Consider the following 12,992-nt stretch of genomic DNA (forward strand, 5'->3'; position numbering starts at 1 on the left):
TCCATGTGCAGCCAATATAAGTTATCAGTTTGCATGTTAAAAACTTTATAGAAATGATATAGTGAATATATCTTCCTGCAACTTGCTTTTTCTCCCAACATGTTTTTTGAGATTTTTCCATCTCAATATATGTATATGGAGTATATTCACTGAAGTGGCAGAATAGCTTAGTGGGCTGCAGTGCAGAAAATGGCTTTTCATATTATATTTAGGAAACATTTCCTAACACTGGAATCAAGAGACTGTTTAATGTGGGTTTTCTCCCCAAAGGTTTAAAGTGTTATTTTGCACATTCAAATCTTTAACCCACCAACAGTTTAAGTTTGTATGTGGTCTGAGGTAGCGATTGAATTTTTGTTGTTCAGCATCATTTATCATGTGACCCATCCCTTACCTGCTCTTCAGTGCCCCCTCCAGCACATCTCAGATGTAGGTGCCTTCCACGGGTCTCTTCCCAGCTCTTTCCTCTGCTTCATTGGCTTCCGCCTGTGCCCATGCTACTGTGCTCTGCCTTCAGTAAGCAAGGCTTAAGGTCAATCTCAGTATGTGCTAGAACAACTCACCCCCTAGCCATGTTCTTCAGAATTTGCGTGGCTGTCCTTAGCCCTTTGCTCATCCATGTAAATTTTAGAATCAACTTCTCGAGTTCCTTGATAAAGGCTGTTGGAGTTGTTATTGTCATTGCATCAAATTTAAAGGTAATTTGGGAGAGAATCGATACCTTTCCAATACTCAGTCTTTGTATCCGTAAATACATGATAACATCTCTATCTCTCTCTTTAATGCCTTTTAATAGAGTTTTATCCTTTACTTTAGAAAGATTTTGTACATCTTTTGTTAAACTTATCCCTGTGTTCTTAATTTTGGGTTATTAAAATAATATCTTTCATATTATATTTTTAATTGCTAATGACAAACACAATTTTTGTATATTGATTTTGGACTCCCCAACTCTGCTGAACTGTAACTATAATATTTTCTGTATGTTTATAATGTTTTCTGTGTAGACATTTCCAACATCTGTGAATGGTGATAGTTTTGTTTCCTCTTTTCAAATTACTCCTTATTGTTTGTCTTAACCCACTACACTTACTAGGACTTCCAGTACAATGTTGAATAAAAGCGGTAAAGATACGATTTGAGCTATTGGTGTTCAGTTTTGGACGTGCTGCCTTTAACCAGAGGGCTGGAAGCTGGGACCCTTGTAAGAAAGCATTTCCTTTCTAATAGCACTTCTCAAGTGGGTATGGTGCACATGCGCTTGTGTACCTGTGCTGACATGCCAGGGTTGGTACCAGAAGCACCAGGCATCTTTTTCAGACAGACATCTCCCTCTAAGTTTGGGGGCTATCCTTCTCCCTTGAGGAATCATTCCCACAGTGAGATACCTGTTCCACCTCTCAGTAGTGATAGAGAAAAAAACGTGAAATCCACTGTTTTAGAATGCTGTAGAATGTATCTCGAATCCACGTAGCTAACAAAAGATGCTGATCTTTGAATTATTTTAAAAATACCTGAATAGCAAAGCATTGCAGTAAATAATTTGTGCGGTGCCTTGCCTGTGAGGGTTGTGAACATGTTGTTTGATTCTCTTTCATGCATGACCATCAGATTGTTTAAATAACGATCATTTCTTACTTTTATTTTTTTTAACCTTCCTTTCTCCTCTGCCAGAAACTCATTTTAACCAGCAGTGCTAGTGTCGTCTTTGAGGGTGTCAACATCAAGAATGGAACCGAAGACCTCCCTTATGCCATGAAACCCATTGACTATTACACGGAGACAAAAATCTTACAGGAGAGAGTATGTACCTGAGAACTCATTGAGTGACAAGCGAGTTCCATGAACATCTGTAAGGTTTAGATTTTTAAGAAAAATATTTATGAAGTTAGTGTTCTCAGGCCTGAATACCTAACTTGGGAAGTAAAATTCATGGATGAAATTCGATTTAAAAAATAATAACAATAGCTTAATGTGAGTGTTTTACAGGAACTTTCTCATTTAAACTTCACAATGACCCTATAAGGTGGATATTATTATCATCACCAGGTTACAGATGAGGACAGTTGATGCACAAAGATTCACTTTCTTCCTGAGACTCTGCAACTAGTGGGTGGCTAACCCCATGCACTCAACCTTTACGCTATGCAAGGTTACTCAGTTGCCATAGAAATCAGAGGCAATTTATGATAATTCCAAGCATTCAAGCAGAACTTGGGCTTGACACACAAGTGTTTTCATTTGAACACACCTTCCTAGTGGCACTCTTACCCCCTTCCCATATTCTTAAGCAATGAAAGGATCTTGCTTTATTTTAAGGAAAAGTACGATGCAAGGCACTGGTTTCCACTTGGCAAACTAGCTTCGCCCAGGAGCACCTGGTTTTAGCAGCAGTCCGAGTTGAGTAACAGGGCCAGTAAGCCTTTGGACTCCAGGGCTACAGGGACCCTGACAGCAGCTAGCTCCAGGACTAATGTCCAAGGAGAATATTACCCTAAGGACATACTTAACTTGAAGGCCATAGATGCTCATTGAGCACAGACAGCTTGCCTTAGCAGGGGAAGCTGTGACCTTACCTCTCCCAGGTGTTTGAAGCATATCATACCCACTGAGGTTGCATTTCACAGCCAGCAAACTAGAGCTTAGTACTGGCTTGGCATGCATCCCACTGTGCTGTCTGAGAGCCAGCTGCCTCCCATCTGTTTGGTATTACTCCAACTCAAAAAGTTCCTGAATAACTCATCTGCAGGGAGACACAAGGGCCTCCCCAATCTAGGGGGTGGAAGCCTGGCTTTTTGTAAGCTGCAGTCCTGTCTCCAGCTTCTGCCACCCTCTCCTTGGAGCATGGAGAGCCTCACAGAGCTCCCACCTGATAGGACTTGAACCAAGAAGCACTCTCGTCTAAGGCACTGGGACTCCCCCTGTCTACTGTAAGTGGCAGCCATGCCTCAGACCATCGGTGCCTCACTTGCGTTGACTTTTGGCTGCTCAATTAGAAGTAAGCAAAGCCTATAAATGCCTGCAACATTGACCTTCCTGGAGCCCCATGGCAGCCCCTGTTGGCACACATCTCGCTGTTGATTTTCAGACCTCTCAACTGATGATAAACTCAGTCAACTCAAAGTCAGCCTAAACTCACTGGGAGGAAAACATGTGCAAGAATTTTGCCACCATAGAGTAGAAATCCTAGGTGAGGTGGTACAATAAGTACACATACCAGGCACATACCGAAACAGTTGACGTGGGTCACCTCATTTGGTCAGTGCACAGCCCCATCCGGGTAGGAGCTGTCATGGTCCACATTTTTACCAATAACATAGCAAATCATTCGGGATGTTTTGTCACTTTTGAAGCAAAACCTGTTTCTCTGTACTTCAAGTCCTTAAGTTCTAGTTTGTCCACTAAGCCACGCGAAACATATCTTTTCTGACAGTGGATGACAGAAATAACGGCTGCCACTTCTTGAGTGCTTACTAGGTACTAGGCACTGCTCTAGACTTTACCTGTGTTGGATCATCTCTTTAGCTACCCAGTAACTGCACTGTTTCTCCCAGACCCATTACCTTCTCAGTCCCTTCTTCCTGGCCCACTTGGGTTCATCAGAGACCCTTCCCGGGAGGTGGTTCTTAGAACTGACCAGAGCGGCCTGTGACTGGTGGAAACAAGCACGTGGAGCTTAAGGCAGGAGGCTAAAGGCTAACTTGCTAACTAGAACCCTCAGATTTTTTCCACAAACTGCGGCCAAGGCTCATCTTCCCCTGGCTGCAGTTGTGCATTTTAGGCCTTTCTCTTTAATCATACTGTGGTTGTTGTTGTTGTTGTTGTTGTTGTTTAAGTAGGCTCCACACCCAACATAGGGCTTTAATTCACAACCCTGAGTCGCATGTTCCATTGACTGAGCCAGTCAGGTGACCTTGATCATACTGGTTTTGACCCAGCTACCTCTCCTGTGTTTTCAAATTTGGGTGGCATGGGTGGATGGAATAGAGCAGTAGCTTCAAATTATACCAGAGCAGAGGCCAGCCTCCATGTCTCCTGTGAGTCTTGCTACTGACCTGCCCTTTCTGCTCTTTACAGGCAGTCCTGGATGCCAATGATCCTGAGAGGAATTTCTTAACCATAGCCATCCGCCCTCATGGCATTTTTGGCCCAAAGGACCCCCAGTTGGTCCCCATCCTCATTGAGGCAGCCAAGAAAGGCAAGATGAAGTTTGTGATTGGGTAAGTTGGCCCACAATTGGTCTTCTTCATGACCCCTTGACAAGTATCAGTCAAGTTTGTGTAGCTCTCTTCTAATGTGGCCTTTTCTGCCACCCTCTCTGTTTGTCTCCTGGGGCTGCCACAAGTGACCACAAACTGAGGGCCTTAAAACAACAGAGATTAATTCTCTCCCAGTTCTGGAGGCTAGAAGTCCGAAATCAAGGCATTGGCAGGGTTGGTCCTTCTGGAAACTGAGGGAGAATCTCTTCCAGGCCTTTCTCCCAGCTTTTGGTGGTGGCCAGCAGTCTTTGGTGTTACTTAGCTTATAACAAGTCACTCTAATCTCTGCCTCCACATTCACATGAGCATCTTTTCTGTGTGTCTCTATCCCAATTTCCCTTTTAAAGGGATGCCAGCCACTGGATTTAGAGTCCATCCTACCCCAATATGTCCTCATCTTAACTTGATTACACCTTCAGAGACTCTAATTCCAAATAAGGTCACATCCAAAAGTTCCAGGGAGACATGAATTTGGGGAGGACAGTGTTCAACCTAGTACACTGTCAGGTAGCCTGGGAAAATATTTGTGTCCCTGTTGGGAAATTGAGGAAATAGGCTCAAGGGGGAAAAGAGTGGCACAAGGTCAAGGGCCAGGCCTTCAGCTCTCCTTGCATCTAGGAAGGCAGGTAGAGGTGTTCGCATTCCTCATCAAGGAAAGTGCAGGTGGTAAGACCCTTGCAGGTGGTGACAGAGTGTGGCTGTTTCCCCAGTACACCTGGCTTCCTTCCTTTCTTTTTCTTTCTTTCCTCCTCTTATTCCTGTGTCCTGGCACCTTGCTTCTCTGCCTCTTGCTTTGCTTCCTTGCTGCCCTGTCTTCTTGCTTTGAGGGATTAGAAAGAGATGGTAGAAAAGTGTGAGGCCAAAGTAAGCCATTAGCCCAGAGTGTCCCAGGGGGAGTTGAAGACCCTCTACCCAAATAGAAGCCCAGAGCAGATAATACCGGGGTTGGCCTTGCCAGGATAGGGCAGGCTGGGCACTGGGCTCTCAGACTCATTGCTTGGCCCTTACATATCCCACCTCTGAGGGCCCCAGAAACGTTGGCCCCTGCACATCTCTAACTGTGGAACCATTCCCGGCATGCCCACAGAAATGGGGAGAACCTGGTGGACTTCACCTTCGTGGAGAATGTGGTGCATGGACACATCCTGGCTGCAGAGCACCTCTCCCAAGATGTGGCCATCAGTGGGAAGGTAAGGCTCCTGCTCCTCCTGCCCCGTGTGTGTTTGCCCGTCTTCGGATTGTGTATCCCCATGATTGGATTTGTTGGCAAATTGCCTTCATGTTCCCGTGTCCTGGCCGATCTGGTCCGAGGTTGATCCCCTATGGTAGGTGGTGGGGTGACATTGCAGTGCCACACAGCTCCAAACAGCCCAAATCCAGGGCCAATGAGCTGGGATTGAATAAACATTCAGGACCTGGTTCTCCATGTTATGTGACCTGGATACACACAGTGGACTTGACTGCTCCCAGCAGGGTCCCACATACATTTGATGGGGTGCTTCCTATTCATCTTTTCTCCTGCTTATTCTGGAAATTTCTCCATTTCTCCCCCATTGCCCACCCATGCTCATGCCTCTCACCACTCCAGAGGGGTGGATATACCTAAATGTCCTGGCATTTGGCACCTGGTGGGCAGGATGGACATGTCAGGGGAGGTGAGCCCTCACGCAGAGAGGGGAGAGCACATTAGGGCCTCCTCAGCCTCTCCTCCCACTCATAGGGCCTCCATTTTCCTGTTTCTCACCACTACCTTTGGAAGTCCCTCTTTGGGCCTCATTTTTCTCCTGGACCTCTGCTGTTTTCCCACTGCTGTAACACTTAGGGTGGCAGGACTAGGGTAAGTGTGTGGCTTTTGGTTTAGACGAAACACATCACATTTGAGAAATGTAATATAACCTGTTTGTTGCATCTGAAGATAACGAGTTTTACCATGAAGAACATTATTATTAAATTAAGTGCAATTAACAAACATACTTTCCTGAATTCAGTCTAAGCTTCACTTAAAAATCCTGGCCCATAGGTAAAACTCCTCACCTTCCCTCTCGACTTTAAGGCTACCTGCCCATAGCTGCAAACCAAAAAAGCCCCTCTGCCGCAGTCTGACATTGGTAGATTGGAGACACTAGGTGGGCAGGCAGGGAGAGCCACTAGCTTCCTAAAATACTGGTCCCAGGCTGAGCCAGCAGCGTGTGGCTGAGCTCCCAAGTTCCAAGTGTGGTCTTCTCACCTCTGCAGCTGGGGAGCATTTTCTAACTTCTTGTTCTCTCTCCAGGCATTTCACATCACCAATGACGAGCCCATCCCTTTCTGGACATTCCTGTCTCGTATCCTGACAGGCCTCAACTATGAGGCCCCCAAGTACCACATCCCGTACTGGGTGGCCTACTACCTGGCTCTTCTGCTGTCCCTCCTGGTGATGGTGATCAGTCCTATCATCTGTGTCCAGCCCACTTTCACACCAATGCGGGTCGCACTGGCCGGCACATTCCACTATTACAGCTGTGAGAGAGCCAAACAGGTCATGGGCTACCGGCCCCTGGTCACCATGGATGACGCCATAGAAAGGACTATACAGGGCTTTCACCACCTGCGGAAGGTCAAGTGAGGCACCCCGGATACTGGGCCCTCTCAGTGCATTCCCCAGCCACTAACTGTCCCCTGTGGATCAATAAACTAACCTCCTTCAAGTGAGTTTCCTCTGAGTTTAGGTCTCCTCCTGCCAGTTAGATGAGACCACACCCAGCTCTTCTGCGACCACAAGGGTGGAGAAAGCAGCAGACATTTCTCCCTTTGTAGGATTGGATTTGAATTTCTTAAAGCAGGCAGCTTCATATTCTGCTGTTTGGTGTTCTCGTTCTTTCCCTCTTCCTCTCTGCCACCCCTCCTGAGTCCTGGGTTACTTATCATTCCAGTGTGCTTGTGCATAATCAAGGAAGCTATAGGGGAAAAACAACCCATTTGCTAATTGATGATGAGAAAGTACATTTTCTTCCATGTGAACTGATACTAGAGGAGAAGCCACAAACTGTTCGAGGAGCCACATAATACAGATATACTAGAAGAAGAGCAGAAGTTATAAACACATGGTGAAACTTCAAATGTACATTTCAAATACACACAGAAGTTAGAGCAAAAACTTAAAAATTTTAAGTAATTGTCACCCCACCACCAGCAATCTCCAGAGGGAAGAGACCGCTTGTTGGTCACCTCCATATATGCGTCCAGGTTCTCTCTCAGGTGTAGCTGGTGTGCCTGCCTGCATTGTTTTTTCATAAAATGTTCTTTCATGGACAAATGTCTCTTTAGCAGCAGAGCCCCATTGTCCATTTTAGTTGCAAGGTGGTAGTGTGCCCCAGCAGCCTGCCATTTCAGCTGTGTAGTTCCTGTTCTAACATGGGACGTGGGGCCACTTGACAGTCTGCCACTGAAGAGGTCAGAGAGAAGTACCTCCTGGATCTGCTTGGAGTTTGGGCAGAAACTCCACGAGATGATGCATAAAGGGCTGTTTCTCTGCAGCTCATGTTCATAGAACCCTTCGGCCAGTTTCCAAAAGGCAAAGCACATATGTTTCAGTGCTCTCTATTTTCTGGTGATATTCTGCTTACAGAACCTGCTTTCTTCCCAGACTCATTGAAATGTAATGTTAAAGATTTCTGCTTTCTTCTCTGCCTTGGTCCAGGGGTGGAGAGGCAGCAGGAGAGACTGGAGTAAAGTGAAGGTCTTGTACATGCCATGAGGTATGTGTGATAGGAACGTCACCCCCGCCTGGGGGTAGACTGTACGAAGCTGATGGGGCAGGGGAGCACAAGCAGAAATAAGACAAGGTCTTTGCCCCGGAGGCACTTAGAATAGAGGAGCTTGATATATGTTCACAAGCCGGGGTGCCTGGGAGACAAGGTGGTGTAATTTCAGGGGAAGGAGACATGGATTCCAGGCAAGACCATCAAAAAGGCTTCCAACGAGGAGGCGACAGCATTGAGTTGGACCTCAAAGGATGGATAAAGGGTCCATAGGTGTAGACCCCTAGGTGGCATTTCAGGCTGAAAGGCCAGGTTCATAAGCAATGACTTGTCATAAGTTCATTAGCAGTGTGTTGTCTTTCTCAGATTCAGTGAAGTACAGAAGTGACCGGCCTGGCTTGGGGGGGGGGGGGCGGCGTGGAGCAGTGGGAGGTTGGTTTGGTTGAAGAGCTAAGTAGGGCTGAGGATACCAAGCCAAGGGGCCTTAAACTTTGTCCCGTATGCATGGGAAACTGTTCAGGGTTTACACAGTGGAGGGCAAAAATCAAGAAGCTTATATCACCACCCTGTGTGGGGCCTGGGAGATAAATAGGAAGTAACAAAAGGCTGAGCAATGCTGTAGCCATGGAAATAGAAATGAAGCCTTAGTGGGAGCACCTGGAAAGGACTCAGCTTGCTGCCTGATTTCTTAGGCGGAGTGGGAGGGAGGAGGAGGCCACGGCATAGAACTGATGGACTCTGCTTTCAGAGCTGTGAGGAGGAGACTCAGGCCTAGAAGAGGGAGACTGGCAGACCAAAGTGCCCACAGCTTTGTCCTCCCAGCTTTCTTGGGAAAATGCTACCAGCTGCCCCTACAAAAGGTGTCCCTCACCGAACTGTCCAGAGTTTGTACGTCCTGTCCATCCGTATCTACTGCCTCAGGGAACCTCTGGTCTGCTCACTTGTTTTATTCACCCATTCATTGTACACGTTTTTTGGGCACTGCCTGGGCTTCAGTGGTGAATGAAACAGGTACAACCTGGAGCTGACATTGCAGTGGAGCTACCCTCCCTGCCACAGAGGGCTTTTATGACTCCTTGCTCTGCCCTGTATTCCTGACTCAGACCTACATCACTCCCCACCCCCACCCCCATCCGTTTGGAGAAAATCCAACTGCCCGGGAAGGCTAGCCTTGGCGTCCCTATGGGGATTGTTAGAAATGATGGGGCCCCACCTCAGACCTACTGAGCAGAGACTCCGTGAGCCTGCCACTCTGCTTACGGGCTCCACGCATGGTTCCTCACCACTGAAGGAGACTCCCACCAGGTCACCAAGTCCAGCTAGAACCTTGCTTCAGTTATTGCAAGACTGAACTTGTCTTGCTAACCAGCCCGAGTCCCTGGGCCACCCCAATCTGTCCCTTTCCTGATGGCTGATAGCCTTGTAGTACACCTCCCTAAAATAACATCCTAGAGAACCAAGCTAGGCCTGCGCCTCTCCCCCATGGCATATCCATCTGTAAGATCAGGCTGGAGGGAAGGCAGTTCTCTCCCAGCTTGAGGACAGCTGAAAGTCCATGTCCAGTTCTGCATGTTCATTGGGGAGGTCTCTCATTTCAGTCCCTCCTCCCTCCCCGTTGATACTGACCTAGTTCAGCACCTGGCCCTCTCTGTACCTGGATCGGGTGTACTGGGACAGCCAAGATGATCTGTCTGCCTCCCCTGATCCGGACTTTATGTATCTCCAGGTCATCCTTCCTAAAAGAGACCTAGATCTGTCCCTCCTCTGTCAAAAACACTTCAGTGGGTCCCAACTTTCTCTGGAACACATTCTGCAGCCAGTTTTTCACAACCTGTGCTCAGCCTGCCTTTCCAGCCTTTTCCACTGGGCTTCACACCTACTGCACTCCAGCCAAACTGCTCATGCCTTGTCAGACGTCCCCTTGCTCACATTGCCCTGGCTGCCTGTCCTGTCCTCTCCCTGTTATGTCCCCAAATCCAAAATAGCCAGATCCCTTCCCTGCAAAAAGCCTACCCTCTTTCTCCCAATTGGAAATCATCCACTTGCTCGGGACTCCCAGCCTGTAGCTCTCAATCTTCGCTTTATTTAATGTATTCCCTCGGTGTACTTCCTCCCACCCCTACCACGCTAGGAGCTCCTTGAGGGCAGAGCCAACCAACATCCCCACAGCACCAAGTGGGTGCTCAAGAAATAGGGGTAATTACCTGCCTGGCTTGAAATCCTAGAGTAACTGTAGCAATAGAAGGAAACAGCCAGTGGGACTGGTTGGAGCAGGGGTTCCAGGCCTGGCATTCATGCGTGGAATTGGGAGGTCTGTGAATTCTATGAATTGGCCACAACCTTTGGGACATCCGTGAGTATGTGTCTTTTGTCAGCAGAGGGCACAGAGCTGTCAGCTTTTCAAAGATGACTATGGCCCAATACAAAATCCAAGCTGGTGGGATGGGTGCCAGCAGCTGTAGGGAAGCCTGCTTTTGAGGAAGGGTCCAAGAGAGACAAGTTGACAGGGAAGAGGCCAGAGTGGAGCTCCCAGGCCTCATTAGCATCTCCATCTGCGAGTGTTCGTGGACCAAGAGGTGGCTGTGGCCAGCTGCTCTGCCTGTAGGTCCATGACTTCAAGATAGAGAAGGACTGGAAGCAAGGTAGAAGTGGACTTGTCAGATGGGACAGAAATGCGTTAGGCCTCTGGCCACAGCCCTTCAAGTGCTGGTGTGCATTTCTATCCACTGACTATAGGATATCCTTGCCTTGCTGTGTGATAATAGCCCTTGCTGGTAGAAAGTTCTCCCTTCTGCTGAACTGAAATACCTCTCTGCAACTCCCCTTGCCTTCCCTCTCTCCACCCAGCACCAGCAAGCTAGCCTATAAGCTCCTCATGGCTCCTCAGCTGCATTCTGCTCTGCATCGCTCACCTCAGGGTATCTGGTCCTGCTGGGCAAGCAGCCTGTTCTTTCAAACTTTCTTTCCAACATCATTCACTCCTCACAGCTTTTGCCCTACAGTCTCTCTCTCCTGGCTTCCTACAAAGCCCAGCCTGCACTGCCATCAGTCATTGGCTCAGCTGCCCGGGTCTCCTACAAGCCGCTACACTCCTCAAGGTCCAGGGACTTTGGACTTGTTTCTCTGCCTCTGAAGTCCTGTGCAGTGGCTGCTCCTGGGACCAGACTGAAAGGGTATTTAGAGGACAAAGCTACTAACACCCACTTTGACCAGCTGGGGGAGCCCCAGAGAGAAGAAGCCATGGCGTAGGGCACTCAGGCAATTAGCGGAGCCAGGACTAAACCACAAGCTCGGAATCCCCTAGGTTAGTGCACCCCACATTATCCACCAAGATTCAGGCAGTTTACACAGCAAAGGTGTCCATCTGGGGAGGAAGGGACACAGGCTCTAATCTGAGGCTTTGCAACATGAAGGGCTCAAAAGGCACAAATAAGAGGAATGGAGACCAAAAAGAGGTATGTGGAGAAACACTAGAACCTTCCATCAGCAGCATGCACCTCTTTACCCCAGCACTGCCTAGTTGTCAATTGTGGAAGACTTCAAATGATAATGGACCCAAATTAGATCCTACGCTTTGCCAGCTCTTTCACCCACTCAGCCCCAGAAGGTTTGTTCACATTAGATCCTTCAGCCCAGAAAACTTTCTAGCATGAACTGGGTAGGGGAGAAAAAGAGGGAAGAGAGTGAAAGCCTCTCAGCCCTTGCCCTGTACTGCAACTCTTGGGAGACACCTTCTCTAGTAGGTACTGGTAGACATACACACCACTGGCTTTGTTCTCTGTGGGGAGGGGTGGGGACCATCAATTCAGAAAATATTAACTGAGCACCTGCTAAGTCCAAAGGGATGCAGAAGTGACCAAGATAGAGCACTTACCCTCAGAGAGTCCCACAGAGAAAGTAATAAAGGTCCACAAACTGAACTTGGGGTTGAATCCTGTTTGTCTGTGTTTAGTCAGTAAAATTTTATTGGCATACAGCCACATCCATTTGTTGACATGTCTGTGGGTGCATCCATGCTACAACGGCAGAGTTGACCAGTTATGACAGATCTGTAACTCACAAAGCCTAAAATATTTCCTGTCTTCTCCCTTACAGAAAGTTTGCCAACCTCTGCTTAAGAGTGACTAATAGGCCAACAGGTACTTGAAAAGATGCTCTCAACATCTCTAATGGTTAGAGAAATGCACATATCAAAACCATAATGAGATACCACCTCACACCCATTAGAATGGCTACTTTTAAGCCAGGCAGAGAAAGACATACCATATGTTTTCACTCATATGTGGATCTTGAGGAACTTAACAGAAGACCATGGGGGAGGGGAAGGGGGGAAAAAGTTACAGAGAGGGAGGGAGGCAAATCATAAGAGACTCTTAAGGATTGAGAACAAACTAAGGGTAGATGAGGGGTGGGGAAGAGGGGAAAGTGGGTGATGGGCGGGGAGAAGGGCACTTGGGATGAACACGGGGTTGTGTGGAAACCAATTTGACAATAAATTATATTTAAATAAAATACATAAATTAAAAAAATACAAAGCACTGTAAATCTGAAAGATATAGAATATATTTTAACCTGTTTTATAAACATACTCCATTTAGGAATATTAAAAATTATTGACCTCTTATTCATCAAATATTTTTACACTAAAAAAATAAATACATACATACATACATATAGGGCAAGCCCACTTTGGCCAGCTGGAAAAGAGAAGGGATGGCCTTCTAGCTTCCAGGCCAAGGGAAGCACTGTGGTCTGTGCCTGGAAATGGTAGGACGTGAGGTTGCAAGGGTCAAGGAACTTGGACTTGATTGCCCACTGAAGAGTGACATGGTGGCCTTTGTGTTTATATGATGAAAAGAGTGCAAGGGGGACCAGAGGCAGACACCACTGTAAGCGGTGGCTTGTGGCCCCTTCGTCCATCATCAGAGTGCATTGCTCCCATCTCCACTTCCATCAATACATCTCAAGGGGTGGACATTTTGGGGGGGCAATT

At 47.3% G+C, this 12,992-nt stretch overlaps 1 protein-coding gene across 3 annotated transcripts in view; it reads left to right on the forward strand.

The window, feature by feature from the left end:
- NSDHL (NAD(P) dependent steroid dehydrogenase-like) overlaps nucleotides 1–7,090 on the forward strand; it is a 29,340-nt gene extending 22,250 nt beyond the window's left edge. For 2 of the 3 annotated variants that reach the window (XM_007088975.3, XM_007088973.3), the window contains 4 exons: nucleotides 1,675–1,803; nucleotides 4,078–4,220; nucleotides 5,347–5,449; nucleotides 6,532–7,090. In XM_007088975.3, the coding sequence (XP_007089037.2) occupies nucleotides 1,675–1,803; nucleotides 4,078–4,220; nucleotides 5,347–5,449; nucleotides 6,532–6,864 (708 nt within the window). In that variant the 3' untranslated portion in view covers nucleotides 6,865–7,090. The remainder of the gene's footprint in view (nucleotides 1–1,674; nucleotides 1,804–4,077; nucleotides 4,221–5,346; nucleotides 5,450–6,531) is intronic. The other variant, XM_015540587.2, reaches the window with a different exon arrangement.
- The last annotated feature ends 5,902 nt before the right edge of the window (nucleotides 7,091–12,992 follow it).

The sequence above is a fragment of the Panthera tigris genome, chromosome X, assembly GCF_018350195.1.
Source record: "Panthera tigris isolate Pti1 chromosome X, P.tigris_Pti1_mat1.1, whole genome shotgun sequence".
Lineage (NCBI taxonomy): Eukaryota > Metazoa > Chordata > Mammalia > Carnivora > Felidae > Panthera > Panthera tigris.